Source organism: Tyto alba, unplaced genomic scaffold (genome assembly GCF_018691265.1).
Source record: "Tyto alba isolate M040663 unplaced genomic scaffold, T.alba_DEE_v4.0 Super-Scaffold_33, whole genome shotgun sequence".
Taxonomy (NCBI): Eukaryota; Metazoa; Chordata; class Aves; order Strigiformes; family Tytonidae; genus Tyto; species Tyto alba.
In genome coordinates, this window is record NW_024881308.1 from 16,318,604 (window position 1) to 16,335,627 (window position 17,024).

A 17,024-nucleotide genomic window follows, 5' to 3' on the forward strand; every position below is an offset into this window, starting at 1 on the left:
AGAACGAGACAAGAACATTCACCCCATTTTCTCCCAAAGGAATGCTTTATTGACGAGTCTCCTCACTATTTATCTGTATAGAGAAACAGTTCAATACCCAAGCTCCAGCAGTCCCCGTTCCACTGGCGCTGTTCCTCGCAGGGAGGCCAGTTTCAGTCAAACAAGGAGCACCAGTCAATGACACTCCACGCTCCACGTAGTGCCTAGTACATCTGCCTTCTACCATTTCATCCTGTGTCCCCGGGTCTGCAGAGGGAGGGGAGCAGGGGTGAGGGAAACGGAGATAAATCAGCAGGTAAGTGTCAAAACTTGCTTCTCTAAAGAAGGGTCAGAGACAGTTCAGGCCCTCCAGGGTGATAAACCACTAAAACTACCCAGATATGTACATAAGCAAGTCTAAAGACCTGAGTAAGTCCCACTTCGCCTCTAAGGCACAGATTTGCTCACTCTAGGTACTTCTATGCAGAGGCACCTTGCCTAGAATAAGATCAGGCCTCTAGAAGAAAACTCAGAATTTTTCAGCTCCTGAGCAATGAAGTTGGACATCAAAAGAGCAAAACATCCAGCCCCTGGGGGAACTGGCTGAGCTCTGTGACTGCCAGTTTTTGTAAACCAAGGTTAGAGCTGGGGCTTTCAACTGAAAAAACCCATCCAGTCAGCCAGATGCACCAGATGGAGGAGCCCTCAGTGCGCAGAGGCCCTCCACCACAGTGTCTGTATTGCTAGAGACAGCTTTGGCCTTTTTAACCTGGCCCTGGTGCCAGCAGCCTTCAGAAATTCTTCCTCCAAGAACGAAGGCATAAACGGAGAAGGGAGAAGCAAGTTTCATCCACTCAGGAAACAGAGTGCACCACTGAATTTAACACAAGAACTGGCTTATAAGCATGCTGCTACTACTGTATGACGCGAAACTCCAGTGCTCAACATCCAGCTTTATCACCCTTACAGTCTTCTCTATAGAAAAAAAAAAAAAAAAAGTCATAAACAGGTAAAGCATAAGGCGATGTAAGGCTTGCAATTCAGTTTCAGAGTCCAAGGGAGCATTTCCCTATTATGATGTCGAAGCTTTTTTTTTTTTTTTTTTAAGCTTTATTTCTTTAAAGTTCATTGCATTTAAAAATAAAGATTTTTAGTTTTGTTAAAGCTAGAGCATTAGTGTAACAACGAGGCAGCTGCTAAGTGAAGTTTCCCTTTTGGGAGCCCAGAAAAAAAAAAAAAAACAACTGTTTACCCCATTTACCAGACTACTCCAATGAGAGCCAGAGAAAACAGTAATGGGAGAAGCCTGGGAGCTCACTGAGTAGCTGCACGGCGTGCCCCGAGCAGAGAACAGAGCCAGAAGCTGAAGCTAAGATGCCCATGCACTTGGCTTCTCCAATAACTGCCCTCCTCACGCTGCTCTGGGCGATGTATCTGTTCCAAGTTATGTCAAACAAGGGAAAGCTGTTTTTATCTATACCAGTGGCATTTCTGAGCTACTTTAAGGAAACTCCATCTTACATGCTCTCCCAAAAGGACAGCAGTGATACATTTAATCTACAAACTTTAGTGTAAAATATTATTTGTGTACAAAACTTTGCATTCTCTTTATTTGACTTGGATCCAGCAGCAGTGTCTATGAATGAATGATGGATCTCTCCAGGTTGGCTCTCGGCCCCTTCTTGGATTCGCGTGTTGTTGCTGTGGTGAAGGTTTGGGAGGGAGGGGGCTCGCTCTTACGGTCGCGCACAGCCGTGCAAAGCCACATCACCGGTCTAGAAAGGAGCGTTGTCTTGTGGAGGCTTGTCTCCAGCTCCCGAGGGGGAGTGGAGGCCGTCAGTGCTATTTTCCCTGCTGCCCACCACTCTGGACTGGAAGGAGAGAAGAGAGTTAGGATAACAAGAAACCAGCACCGAGAACACCAAGTCAGTTCCCCCTTGTCAAGGGGGACCCTACTGCAGCAAAGGCTTCACATATCTGAGAGGCCATTTGCCTGAATACTAGTCTACAAGAAAAACATTGCAGAAATTAAAGTTTCTGCGTAAGGCTTCACACTATGTGTTTAGAAGACAAAACAGACTGTTACCTTTATGGTCCCAACTCTATCTTCAAATGACTTGAAGGTTGCAGAATTCCTTGAAGAAAGGAGGGGGGGGGGGGGCAGAAAAAAAAAAAAAAAAAAACAAAAAAAACCAAACAAAAATAACAAAGGACAAATCAAGATTACTTAGTTCTTAACTGAATCAAATTGCACAGCATGACTGGGCCATTCTCATGCAGTGACAGCAGCACCCAGAACACGTCCAGCTCCTCTCACAGCCCCTTTGGCACCAATCTCACGGGCACACCAGACAAGAACACCACATAAAAACTCTGAAGGAAAACATTTCTACCACGTGCCATCCACTCAGCTGCTCAAACTAAAATCTTGCAGGAAACAAGTCCTAGTTCAGTAGGGAACCAAGGCACAATAGGTAGAGAAGAAACTAGCTCTTAGTTTTACAAAGCTTCCAACTAAAAGCATGCTGTTTTAAATAATGGAAAAGCTGAAAAGGGTTTAAAACAAAGGCTTCAATTTCCCATCTTACATCCCGGGGGCAGGAAGGGGAAGGGCACTGTGCCTGTACCTATGGGCAGTTTTATTACTACAGGAGTGATCATTAAAAAAATGCTCATAAAAACCACAGTGTAATAAATTAATCAAAGGATTTTGTATTTCTAGCAAAGAAAACCAGGTCAATTGTTTGACAACCTCACAAGCTTCTTCGCTTGAAAATGATTCCAGGGGAGTGCTCTGCACCGAGCATTCAGACCAGGCAATTACTCATACAGAGCTGCTCCCCCCGGGCTCTGCTGCGGGTGCACTGGGAGCCAGGAGATAACCAGCTTCATCTCAGTTATTTTTGTTCCAAAGAATCACTTTATATTTGCACCCATAAAATAACCTCTGTCCATCTGGAAGGAGGATGAGCAAAGAGAAGGTTTCTGTGGGCCTCCTCCAGCCCTAGCAGCCGTTTCTCCTGCAAGGAGATCACCACCTAAGGGCACGCTGAGAAGGGTGCTGAGCTTCCAGGCTGGAGACGGAGGGTTCAAGTTAGGATTCATCTCGGTATTAGCACCGGTCATGCCATAACGTTGTGAGAGGAGGGCTGCAATCCCTGCCCTTCAGGGACCCCTGGGAGCTGCGAATTTCTATTAAGACTTTGGTGCAGTTGTGACATTGCTCTTGGTCCAAGAACACCACAGGTGTTGCTAGTTACCATAAAAAGAGATCGGGTAAAAAAAATAATCATCCTGAATTACTCAAACTGTGGTTCCCCCACACTCCGAGTGGGCTCTGCTTAAGAAGGGTACCAGTTGCACAAATCCGAACAAAGAAACCCACTAACCAACCCCACTCAGGAGACACGGGTATTTGCTACGTTACCTCATTGCTGGCATGCTTATTGAGTGGCGGATGGAGTAACTGCTACTCGGAAGCATTCAGAGTAAGGAGGAAAAAGTTAAATGACAATTTTATACTGACACCGTGCAAAAGCAGTATTCCCCTGGTTCTTAAACGCTTACTGTCCACACACATGCTGCTGTGGACAACCAAAGTGGTAAGAGCCAGCCCCCTCTTCCCTTATTTAACAGCTGCAGCCCAGAACTTAGTTTTCCAGGCATAGGACAGTAGGCACGAGTATATAACTGCAAACTGCAACTGTGATACAGAAACCAACCACAGGGCATTGGTTTGCAGTACGTTTCTCAATCTGTGTCAAAAGGGTAGGGAAGGCTGAAATAATCAGCTGCCCCTTGAACCTCTGCAAGGTCCTGGCATAGAAACAAATGCTCTTTTAGCAGCCTTGAAGAGTGTCTTACCTAAAGGAGTGCGAGAAAGGATGAGCCCTGGGAGAAGCCACAGGCAGGAGAGAGAAAAAGGAAGCAACAGTCAGACACTCGTGCAGATCTGAACACTGAATGCAGGGCAGGGCAGCTAAGCAGGGACATGGTCATAGGAGCACGGGACAGCAAAAATCAACTACCCAGGATGAAGCCTCTCACAATAAATTACAGAAGCAAGCAAAAACCAGTTACTTTTCATTAACTCAAACCAAGCTAAGACATTTTCAGAGAACAGTAACAGCACCTACAGCAACTCCAAGCCAGGGGGAAAAGCAATAGGTGTGCAGCAACAGCACACCAAAACATTTTACCTACCTCATCCATTGCTTTCATGTGATATTTTTTATTTTTAGAGACTGTTTTCCTAAACTGAGGGGTTTACCAAGCACTAGTTAATTTGGTAAAGATATCTCCTTCCCCCATTTCCCCCCACAAGCTCTCATACAAAGACAGCATTGCTAGGACTTCTGGTTGAGAACTTCTGTAACAGGAACCTGCAATGGATACCTGCACGTTATCTTGCCAAGCCTGCAGATCTCACAGTTACAGCTCAGAGAACAAACACATCTCAGCATAATAAAGATAAGAGTATCTGGATAAAAAGTATCATGTTTACCCCATAACCTGGTTGTCCATTTTTAGGTTTCAAGGGGAACTATCCCCCACTAGGTTACCAGATTTCCAAGTGTGATTTTTCCAATGCAGGAGCATCTCAGTAGTCTGAAATAACAGAACAAGGTTTCCTACTTCTACTAGTAAGATTACCAGGGGCCTCTAAAGGAGCTTCTCCTACTGGAAGCAGTGTTTTATTCCACTTAAAATATAATTTTTGTCTCTGCAGCAGGCAGGAGTCATGGCAAGATGGATCTGAAGTACCTGGCAAGGAGTACAAGGGCTTTTCCTTACGGCCAGAGCAAAGACGTTAGGCTTTGTGGTTTCATTTCCCCATGCACCCAAGTCAGCTCTTTGGCAGGACAGACTCCTGGAAATGCTGTCTTTGCATGTGAAATAAATTAACTTTCTACTTACTCTTGCTGAAAGGAGAACACAGATAACATGTCCATGCACCATGCTACTCTGTATGCAATACCACAAGCACTGGTTCGTTCGTTCAGTATCTTGGCCTGGATGTAGCGGTAGCCCTTTTCCTCCTTTCAGAAGGATTTAAAGTTTACATAAATTCAGGAATTCGCAGGCACCTTTGGGGCTCAGGCTAACATTTCAGAATCAATTTGCTTGTAGTATTATATACAGCAGGCAACTTCATCAGACCATGTGAAGTGTATTGGGGAACACAAAACCACAAGGCAAGCTGTTATCAATAAAAAGAAAACACTTTGAATTTTGCAGTTTACTGGGGTCAGTAAAACGCACGAACAGAGCGTCTAAAAGCCAATTTACTTTCTAACTGTAAATGGAGATAACAGAAAAAGCTGAATTGGCCAAGATTTGAAAAGATCCCACACACTAATTTAAAGCTACATTCTCTCCCCCCAAAGCAAGCTAAGAGAGCAACAGCATTCACCCAGTTAGCGCACAGTTACCGCATTAACTTCACAATGTCTCCTTACAATCTGCAGCTATAACACAATTATTTTGATCAGAATAGAGCAACCCTAAAGAATTAACCCAGGGACACATTACTTGTATTTTATAGCATTTTGGTCCAAGCATTTTTAACAGAATTATGACTACGCCCTCCATGTTTCGGAGGCGTTTGTCCCATTCATCACGCCTTCCTTGTATTTATCAACTGGTGAAGGCTGACTAAACAAGGAAATCCCTTCTGTTATCTCAACACTTCCAGTGATGGAAAATAAACCTGCTTTACAAGTGAATTTGTAGCCTAAGAAGAAAAAATAAAGTACAGTAACGGAGGTTGCAGCATAAGGCTGCAAGGCCTGTAACAGAGATTTTCTGGGGACAGAGATCACCCCCACTTGTTCAGAGACGTGATCACAACACTACAACAGATTTCACTCCTCATCAGCTCTGATCGCGGATGAGAGCACCAGTCACAGTTTCACCTGGCAAGGGTAGAAAGTGGGACAGTTCCTGCAGAAACTTCTGCTCAGAGTTAAACCTTATTCAGAACCAGAAATATCAAGGCTTGAATGCAGCACAGGAGACAGAAGTCTGTTCATGTACGCACAGAAAAACTGAAAGTCTTAAAAGTCATTACTGTGTTTCCCCAGAGGGCCACATAGACAAAGCAAAGCCTGCTGAAATAACTCTGGCAGCGATTCCCAAGTGATAAGCCGCCTTTCCCAATACATCACCCAAGGGTATTAGCCATAAAAAGGAATGCAGATGTTTAAATTGGTGACTAATGCTGAGCAATATCATTGCTGCAAAGGTCTGACTTGTTTCTAGGCCAGCTGACCACACAGCCGGTTTTCGCTGTGACTGTGTCAGGCCAGCTCTGTCACCAGGAGTAACGGGCACACTCTTCACTCGGCCTTGCATCCCCTCCTCCATCTGCTCCTGCGATGGCACAGACATTTCTGCAGCTGCCTAGTGAACGGGACTTCTCCCAACCGAAAGACAGCAGGCAGGACCAAGCCTGTCAAAACGGCTTCTTCTGGTGGCAACGCTGGTTCAGGAGTTCCCTGTTTGGTCCAAAAACGACAGTTCCCACCCCTTTGCCCCAGCAGCCTGATGAGACTGCAGAAGTTTTACTTCAAATTTACTTATCAGTTTAGCAAAACATGTTACCGCCACATCTTGCGCCAGTTTCTGTAATCTAGTGTGATTACATGTAAATCTCTTCTTGCAGCAGACTAGGTAGTTTCCAAGAAAGAAAAGTTAAAACTTGAATACTGGGAAGGGTAGGAAGCCAGCTAGTCCTCTGCCAAATTCAGAGAAGTGAGCTACTGAAAACACCAAAAACGACCCTCCAGGAACACAGTAAATAACTCACTGAGGACAGAACTAGAGTAAATCAATACTATGTGATCAGAGGCCAACAAGTTCTTACCACTCCGATATTCCCAGCCACAGTGGAATAGGAAATTCCCTACAAAGAATGACAGCTACCCATTCAATCCAAGGTCTGGTACATCATGTTAAACACAAACTCTTATACTTCCTTAGTAGCCTAGAAAAGTTGCATATTCAGAATTATCTCTCAATTCCAAGAAAAACATGCTCAAGGTATTCTGCATGAATAACATGGATGTCACCATTAATAGGAAAGCAATCTTTATTTTAAATTTCTGAAGGTCAGGTAAATGACCAATTCTAACCTTGAACTTTGTACAGCTGAGAAACTCAGAGCAAGAACCTCAGCCAACAACCAAGGGAACCAGCCCTCCACTTGCCAGTTCAGAGAGGTTTACATTTGCAGTTACTTCAGCGGTCATCTGCTTAAGGAATCTAAATAACCACCAACCACAAGAAGAAATTTTTTATGTTGTCATGATCTTCTAAATCAATTCATATCTTTCCATCAACATAACATAACTGTGTCCGGAAGGCATGCTGCCCTTCCCCACAGAGAGGCACACAGGGCTTGAAACTGCACATAATGCAGCATCTAGACTTTACCCCATTTTAAAGCAGAGCAGAGCACCAGAGCAATGACCCCTTTCTAATCATAAGCAGGAACACTGAGGAAACACACCTTCATAATCCAGTAATGAATACAAAAGGTAAACCTTAAAACTAGTTTCTTACATCTGACGTAAAAGCTGCAGGGAAACCCTATGACAGTAAAAGGGGAAAGGCTGCTAAAAACGTTCTGTCAGTTCTCCTAAACCAAGTCAAATTTAAATGCCTTAGAACAGGGTTTATCCCATCAACAACTCTTTAATAAGCATTTACTCTGTCCTAAGCTATGATGCACAGGGCCACACAGAAGAATGTAGTCCATCAACAGCAATGTGCTGCCAACTAAGTAGAAAAATGGAAAAAAGCCTAGTTATTGTCTAAAGCCTCATTACTGTTTGAAACCGACATCAAAGCACCAGAGTGCAAAACAGAAATCTTACCTCATGTCACCAAGCTTCCTGCTGATAACAGAACCTACATTGGAAAGGGCTGCTGAAGTCTTCTGTCCTGCCTGGGAAAGGGTTTCTTGGGTCTTCTTATAACTAAATAGAAAGAAACATCGTAAACTGAACAAATGGGTAATATCTGAAAGCAAGAAGCATCTTCCCCCCCCCATCCCTTCCCTTTTGAAAAAGGAACCCATATTAAAGGAAAGAAGCTAGGTTAGTGAGCTGCACTAACTTCACTGAAAGGGCCCTTTCCAATCTTGCATATTTTCAAAGACTTGAAGTTTTAAAAAAGCAGCAAGTGTAGGATTAACTTTTCCATACACTGACTTTATACCATTTTGATCATGTGCTCTTAAATCTGACAAACATTTGGAAAAAAAAAAAAAAAACCCACACCCCAATTTTCCATGTGGAAACTCTAATATCATAGCATTGTATCTTATTTGCTCCACAACTATCTTTTGGTTTCCCTGAGAAAATAAGTCTAAGAACTTATTCTATAATATCCTTGCAGCCTTGAAGTTATAGCATTTGTTGTAGTGTTAGGTTATGGAAGAAAGAAGCAAGATTAACATCACTATATAGAAAAGGAATGATCAGCATTATCTCTACAACTTGCAGTTTAGAAATAAATTGGTAGAGAAGTTTCCTATCAGTTACCATTAACCACAATACATAAGAAGCCTGACAGCTTGTATTTGTCAGCTGATTACATTTGAGTTTATACCAGAGCTGGAGAAGACAGACACTTGAGAACCTTTGTTTCCTTCAGATGAGACTAATCTCAGGAACAGATTCTTTGAGCCATTTCCATTCCATTCCAGCTTCCTCTCTAAGCTGTTCCACAGCTGGTGATTAACATCTAGATGTATGGCTTTCTTCAAATTATAAAAAAGACTCAGGTTGGAAAACAAGTTCAACAATTTAAGCCAAGTCTTCTTACTCCACATATTTCTGCTTAAGATTAATTTTTTCCCTGACTAGGATATTTAGGAGAAGGGCACTACAAACAGCCTGACCTCTCTTATGCCTCAGCTTCCATGGCTGGAAGCACCATGATAATGGCTGGCTGACATCTCATTCTCTCCAGAAAGAAATGCAGGTTACAGCACCACAGCACCTGAACTATAACATGTTGGTTTGGTTTGGGTGGGTTGGTTTGTTTTTTTGTTACGCCACAGTCAAATAATTCTGAACCAAGAATGTTCATGAGATTTACGCAGAACAGCGCAAAATCGCATCAGATTGACCTTCCCTCTTCCTGCTCCTAAATTCCTATAACCTACATGCTTTTCAGACCAATTCCTTTGAACTCTGACTCCAGAACCACCTGAGTGTGCCCCAGCAGCAAGGCCTCACAGTGTTTCACCACAGCACAATCTTCTGCAAGTAGCTGTCATCTCAGGACAATTCAGGAGTGAACCAGTCAACATCAACGCTGCTTGCTCTTTACACATGCCTATCATCACAATAGCTGTGTTTGAACCCTAGGGCCAAACTGCTTTGAAAAAGGAGGATCTCAATCCCTGCCCTCAGCAGCCAGGCTCCTCCCCAGCTGAGTCCTATTATGGGATTTGATTTACAGCTACCTAACTGAAACATCAAAGTCCTCCTACTCACCAAAGTACGTTGTGCTGACTCTACGTCTGCTGGCACTCAACTCTCAGAGATCAGCACTGAGCACCAGAGCAGCGATGAGAGGAAAAGTTCACAGGCCCCAAGGACACCATCACGCCATGCACACAACTGCAAACACCCAGGAATTACGTCTAGCTTCAGCAGATAACGGCCAGAGGTTTTCCAACTGTATTTTCCACACTTGATAACTGAAGATCTAGCACTCACGTGCTGCTCCTCCTGCCTGAGTGTGCTCCCTCATGATGCCAGCACAACTGTTTGTGCTGACACAGTAATCTAGATCAAGGAAACGATCCAGCTGAAATATAAACTTGGAGGAACAAAAAAAGACAGCGACAGCCAGATCAGATCGCTCGTCTAGTCCTGCCTCCACAGCTCCCACACCCACGTACACACCCCCGTCGCTGCAACCCAGGAGGCAGAGCCATGAAAGCGCAGTGGAGATGAGAAGCTCTTCAACCCAGAACTGCCATCACACACCCATGTGGAACTTTGCACCTGTGACAACCAGGGATCAGATTATACAAGACTTAAATGCAACTTAACTATGCTCAGCCCTGACCTGGGAGTCACAGCTACTCTCCTGCAAGAGACACAGCCAGGTTCACCATGGCTTTACATTCACAATCACTCACTTTCTTCCCTTAGCACCAGTACAAAGCACAATAGAATAATCTAAATCTGGGAGCAATAAATACAAGCTCTGATTAATACTTTGCTCTACTAACAAGCAATTGGCTGCAGCACAAGCTGCAGAAGTCATCTCTGCCCTGTAGTGTTCATACATTTCATTGCACTGCTCTCCTATAAACCCTGACAAGCCAAGCCTGTGCCCCCAGGTTCTCCTTTATCCATTAATACCATCCTCCTCTCCTTTCCTCTTATCAAGTAATAACCATTTGTGCTGTCTGGATAAGTACACAAACCACCTAAGTCATCTCGAACCCTGGTTACAATGAAACTGGAGCTCGGGAGAGACTGGGCCCATTTCTGTCCTGTCTATGCACTGCTTGCAGGGGGCGAGTTGTGGCCAGGAATGGCAACGACCAGGAAATTCAGCAGTGAACAAAATCACCATAAGGTTACAGGTTAGGCCCATTCGCAGTTCATTCAGGATACCTGTTAGTTATAACGCAGAGAGGCTCTGAAACAGGAAAGAGGATGCATTTACATAAGAACCCCAAAACATAGGAATAAAACCTCATCCTTGGATTTCTTGAATTTGACTCTTCGCATTTACTGAGCTTTAGACAACGGAGAAATTCTGTTTGTTTTCTGAAATGTTGCTGGACTCTTACCTTTCAATCCCCCCTTCACCTCTCCATTTTACTCAGCATCTACCTTGCTAGCATCAATTGTCACTTTGTCTCGTGCCAAAGCAAGCAGGAAAACTAGTGTGCTACAGCTGTTCGGGCCTTAAGTGCTCTACAAAAGCACGTTTCCGCCACATTTCTGGCACTTATTGAGTACAAGGAAACAGATACAACGAGAAGTTTTCTATTCTAGCAGGCACGCCCAGGGAGGAACTCTGATTAAACACTGCTGGAGTCTGTCACGCTGTCAGCAAGCATAAAAACCAAGGTCATTCTATTTAGCAAGTGAAATAGTGCCAATTTACATCTTTTTAATGTAGAAAACATACACAGAATGTTGAAAGTAGACCTGCATACTTGAAAGTTTTTTCTGATACTCCTACTTTTTATCTCTGCTCATCTTTCATCTGTCTCATGAAGAAAACCTTCTATTCACACACACTGCCAATAAGAAGCCAGCTCAAAGGACAGAATTTCATACTCGCTGCAGAGAACAAGAAAAGCTGGCTTACCTAAGACCTACCTTACCATGGTTTAGATCAGTTCAGAAAACAACAACTCTGCCTACCCGCTCCTACTGCACCACTGTAAAGGATTCCCCTGTACACTGAGGGAAAGATGCAGTGAGAAGGACAAAGGCCAATTTCCATAATATGCTTCCAAAATTTAGTCCAGATGAGATTTGAATTTCAGGCATTTAATAAAAACATGGTTAGGAGACCTTCGTGGCCAACAGCTGGAGTATAACAGCTGGGAGGTTTAAGCTGTTCGAGTCCTTTTGGGTCCCCAACATGACAGAACAGCTGCCCCGGACACTACAGCTCTATTTGTTCTCATCAGGTACCACAGCAAGAAAAGCCCCTGCTCCGTGCAGTGCAAGTTGAGGGTAACAAGAAGAGGTCAGTCTGACTATTCCACAGCTTGTCAGCTGAAGAGGTAACATGTGGCACACAGGTCTCAGCTACCCAGTGGCTTCAGCCAGTTCTCTGAGAGCAGGCAGGCATTTGAAGAGTATCACTTGGACCACAATGAAATCATTCAAATACTGACGTGAGGAAAAGCTCCCTCTCCCAGAAGAAGCTTTTATTGGGTTAAAAAAGTGAAAGCTAGAAAAGAGAAATGTTTAAATAGATCTAGTCAAAGCAGAGGACTGAGAGCAGGGGCACAGAATGTTAGTGGCAGCAGACTGTCAAGAAAGCATTTGTTAATGCTGAAGGTTAAGACACTCACGCTTCTGATTGAGTTAATTTTTCATTCCAGTCCTCCAGTGTGCTGCTGGCTGAAAGATATCTACAAACACAACGGAGGTTAGATACGGTGTCAAGATTCATGACAGATGCTTCTTTTGATACTTTCCACGTTATTAGTGTCTCTTTACACTTACAGTATCATAGGCTTCATTTCTCTGACAATAGCTTCCCCCCTTCTCAGTTACCGCCAGAAGGAAAAGAGCTGTTGTCTGAGAGGCAGGAGACACCTAAGACCCAGTTTCTCTCTTATTTGAGCACATTCAAACACTGAGCACAAAGAAACAAAGCCTGCAGTTTAGAAGGTGTCAGGTATTGAAAGACTTTGCATCTTCTGCTCCCTTCCTACATGCTGCGTGGTGGCTGTGTATTAAAAGCACAGAGCAGTGAACTGAGCTCAAGGCCAAAAAACCTGACTGCCACACCCAAAGCTGTATTTTACCAATATACCATGACCTGGACAAACTGTTAAACTGAATTTCATTTACTGACCTTTAGAAATTATGTTTCTCTACATACAAAACAGTACCTTAGGGGTTGTGCAAATTAACACTGGAGGTACAGAACAAACCCAAGTACTGCAGGAAGTGTCTGCTACCAGCTCAGACAACAGGCAGAAGCACCCAGAGGAGGTGACATACCACAGGCACTTCATGTCACCCAGTGTAACTCTCCCCAGCTAGATCAATGCCATCTTTCCTAAGGAGATCCTCCCAATCCACATCTTCCTCTTAGCTAAATAATCATCTCCTTCAACACAAGGCATAGAAGGAAGAGAATCTTCAGTGCAGAAAACATTCAAGGGCTCACTTACGTTCAGCTATGCAGCAGGAATCAAAATCATGTCTAGTATGAACTGAGGTCTAATATAATTAAAGAATATATTCTAGAGACAAAAGTAGCCAGATGTTCTTTGTTTGAATTTGTTACCCACATGTATATACAGCAAACACTAAAATTCATGGCTTTCTAGTATTGACATCAGCAAAAAGGTTCACATACCTCAATGCAGAAGAGCCACTCGTGGTGGCTTTCAAAAGCTACTACACATATTTGCATTTGCACAGCCCCTATTTCCAGCTACAGGTAAATGCCTTCAGGCACCTTCCCTCCCAGTGGCCATACAGAAAGGCAATAATCAAACTGATTCCCACCACATCTCAAGATAAGGGGAGAAATAGTTTCATAGTAGAGGTTCACTAATAAGACATCCGGTAAAAAAAGACTAACCTACCAGTGACCAGCTAAAGGGAAACTGTGGTTGATTTTTTGGTTTGTTTGGTCTTTTTTTTGTTTTGGTTTGGGTTTGTTTTTTTGTTGTTGGGTTGGTTTGTTTGGTTTTTTTTTTGTTGTTGTTGTGTTCCACTCCCTGCTTTTTTTTTTTTAAATGTGGTCTGGTAACTGATCGGAATTTTATTTCTGCAATAGCAAGACCATGAGAGAGATGATAGCAGTTAATGTTTATTCATCTCCTCTGCAACTGAGGGATGCTTATAGCTGGAAGCGAGGCATGCTGATAACAGTCCTGCTTCCCCATGCCTCCAGCTCCCAATCAGCCCCTGATGCCTGTGAGAACAAGTAGCAGCACAAATTGGGGAACGCAGCAAGGAGGTGTTGCTGAGGAGCCCGAGGCACTCACAAGTCAGACTGAGTCACTTTGTCATTCCATTCTCCAAGTTTCTCAGATGTTTTCACATAACTAGAAACAAAAAGTGTTAATGAATATAACTTTAATATTCATTTTTCAGAAGACAAGGACACAGATTCAGTTACAAAGGAATAACAGAAATTGGGCAGGGATGTAGGAGGGAAGATGAGGAAAAGGGAAAGAATAAACAGTGAGATGAACAGCTCAACCATCTGCTCTGCAGTAGCACTGTCAGTAACTCCAAATTCCAGTTAATGAGATGTTTTAGACTGAATGGTATCCCTTCAGGCACCAACACTCCCTTACATCCAGGCACAACTTCAGGGTCAAACTTACCTCGACTCTCCCTCTGGCACTGTGTGTGTGACCCTGCAGTGACCATACCCTTAACAGCTGTTCAAGAACAGTCAGTCTAATTTCAGTTCTCTAGGCAGAGATGACTATGCATAATGCACACTAATATTATAGAATTTTTTCCTAGGAAGTGCAAGCATTTTAATTCAAGCAATATGACTCAGGAAATAGCTTTTGAACTAGCACTATGCAGTAGAGCTTTGAAACTTCTTGCACTTCCCTTTGAGCCCAAGTTCAGAACAAGGCAGCAGGAGCCTATGGCTCAAAAAACAGGCAGAAATGGGCAAACTGTACTGCTAAGTGGCCATCTAGATCTCTGACGTCATGGGAAAAAGCATGCAGCAACAATTTATCCAGATCACAGATATGAAAGTTCTGTTTACACTGACATAAAGACACCGACATATAAGAGCAATGAAATTTTTTCTTTTTTAAGTGCCTTTTACTCTATATATCCACCAGAGCAAAAGCCTCAAGCCACTTGGAAGATCCCTGGAATATGTTGCTGGGAAATAAATTACTAGAGAGTCATATTTAAATAAACGTGCATCACAAGCAACACTTACGCGTTGGAGACTTGGACATCGTGCCAGCTCTTAGAGAGGTTTTGCTTTAACCCATCCAAGGGAGTCAAACCTAGCTTCCTCTTCAGCTCTCCACAGTGCCTCTCTTTAGCAGCCAGAACTTGCCTGAGAGTACCAATTTCTTCTTCAACCTTAGAGAGAGGGAGAGGTTTGTCATAAATCACAGTTTAGTAAAATTTTGAAAGTTAAGCCAACTTTCTACCTCCCTCAAAACTAGCAAGGTTTCTTTCACATGAGTATAAAGAATTGGTAGGAATATCAGGTGCCTGCAGAACAATTCAACTGAGCACAAATGTTGCTGGAATGGGAGGCCTACGGCTCAGAGTTCAGTGGCAATTTAATGGCACCAAGATGAACAGAGCTCTTTCCTAGTGTTATAATTTCAACAGTAGATAAAAATCAGTTGCCAAACCTTATTCACTAAGTTTTCTATCTTATGCTTCTTTCTCTCTCATGCCATTAAAGCAAAGAGTTTTCCCTCAGAGATCTTTCTTACAACATTTTCAAATACTCTTGTTTCCAGGCAGACAGGGTTCATTTCTACTTTAGCTGCAGCCCACCAAGATCTGCGTGACCACCCAGAGCAGCAAAGGCTTCCCATGCTAAAACTGGCAAGTCAGAGAACCAGGATTCTCAAATGAAAGAAGGGACTACAGAACAGCTGCAATTATCTTCAGCTACATTTCAGACAGAAATAATAAACTGACCTTTAAACCCCAAAAGGTGTCCAAAATTTAGGATATTACAGTACAAACTCTCAGCTCTTCAAAAGCATGTAGGCATCTAAATAGCCGCCTATAAACTGTAATAAATATTTAAGGGAAAAAGGTAGAAAAAGAAAGCACTTAAGTGCTCCATTGTTTCAGCTTCCTAAGAAAAAACAAGCTTCTTTTGCATAGGACTTGCCTAAAGTGTTTTCTCGCTTCAACTAGAGCTAAAAGCCTAGATTAATCTCATGGCATCAAAAGCCACTTATTTCCTTCGAGCTCTAAATTAAGTTGTTCTGGGAAAGAGTACGCAATACACCGCAGCGTTTGAAGTACCTGCCAGCTTTGTGCGTTTTAACAATTAGCTGGGAGATCCAAAGGTAACACCACTGCAAAATTGAGGGGGGGAAAAAAAAAAAAAAAAAAACCACAAAACAACAAAAACCACCAAAAAGCAAGTCCTGCTCCTGTTTGTCCTTTCCCAGCAGAGCCAACCTGCGTTCCCAGCTGCCAAACCCGAGCGCCCCGTTACCTTGGCAAGCTCAGACCTCAGCTCCTCTTCCTCAGCAAGAGTCAACCCTTCGGGCGCAGCGGGCCGGGCCGCAGCCGCGCCGTCCACCGGGACATCCGTCATGGCATCCGACAGCAAACCTTTGTTGGGAGAGTTAAGGTTGATATCTGTCACAGACAAGGAGCAGAGGGCAGACAGAATCAGCAGCCGGCAAGCCAAGCGCGTCACGCAAACCTGACGGGGGGGGGGAAAAAAAGGTGAAGAAAGGGGCTTCACCGAAAGAGGAAGAGAAACCTGCAGCGGAGTTTCCTCCACCGGCGTCTACCAGAAGCGACAGAGCAGCGGGGAAAATAAAATAAGCTCGTCGAAAATAGCTCTTCTGCCCAGCTGCAGGCAGCGGCTGCTGAATACCGGGGGGGGGGGCGTGGCAACGAGCCCTGAGGGGAGATAAGCCCCAGAGTGAGGCGGGGAGGTGGGGGGGGGGGGGGGGGGGACACCCCGGAATCGCAGCCCCCCGCTCCTCGTCCCCGGGGGCCGCCTCCCCCCTCACGGCAGCGTGTGTGTGTGTGGGGGGGGGGGGGGGGCCTCCCACCAGAGCGGCGGAGGCCGGTTCCCGTTCCCGTTCCCGTTCCCGTTCCATTCCCCCTACCCTGGCTCGCGCTCTCCATGGCGGCGCCCCGGGCCCGTCCCGCCGCCGCCGCCGCCGCCCCCCCCTGTGACGCAATCACCGCTGCGCCCGCCCCAACATCCCGCTTCCGGGTTGGGGGAGGGGAGGGCGTCGCGGGGAGAGAGCGTCACCGTCGCTGCGGCGACGGCGCCACGTGCCTCCGCCAATCCCCTTCCCACCGGAAACAGGCGGTAAGGCGGGGTGGGTGACGTCACGGAGGGGGGTGACGTCACGGGGCGGGGGTGAGGTGAGTTGGGGGGGGCGCTCCTCCTCCTCCGCCGTTTACACGGTGCCGTGCGGGCGGTCGGGGGGAAGGGGGCAGCACCAGCGCGGGCTCCGCGGCCCCTCAGGGCCCGGTCCGGGTGGGAGCGCAGAGGCCGGCGCTGACGCCATTTCTCCCCTCCCCGTTACGTCATTAACCCCGACGCGCCGCCACCCTTCTCGGCCTCGGCGGGGCTCGGGGCTCCCGCGTCGATGCGAAGGCGGTTGC

At 45.0% G+C, this 17,024-nt stretch overlaps 1 protein-coding gene across 14 annotated transcripts; it reads right to left on the reverse strand.

Annotated features, from left to right (window-relative positions):
- Positions 1-26: 26 nt before the first annotated feature.
- TPD52L2 (TPD52 like 2) lies at positions 27-16,632 on the reverse strand. 14 transcript variants are annotated; one of them, XM_042801145.1, is made up of 11 exons: positions 16,517-16,625; positions 15,889-16,007; positions 14,632-14,780; positions 13,703-13,762; positions 12,047-12,106; positions 7,857-7,958; positions 6,845-6,883; positions 3,844-3,870; positions 3,407-3,463; positions 2,066-2,114; positions 27-1,850 (listed from the first exon to the last, which is right to left on the reverse strand). In XM_042801145.1, exons 1-11 carry the CDS (start codon positions 16,533-16,535, stop codon positions 1,755-1,757), a joined length of 777 nt encoding a protein of 258 aa, XP_042657079.1. In that variant the 5' UTR covers positions 16,536-16,625; the 3' UTR covers positions 27-1,754. The 14 variants fall into 14 exon arrangements, with proteins under 14 accessions (XP_042657079.1, XP_042657078.1, XP_042657077.1 ...); XM_042801144.1 differs by having other exon boundaries at positions 3,407-3,448; positions 15,889-16,034; positions 16,517-16,620; XM_042801143.1 differs by having other exon boundaries at positions 15,889-16,034; positions 16,517-16,620.
- Positions 16,633-17,024: the final 392 nt, after the last annotated feature.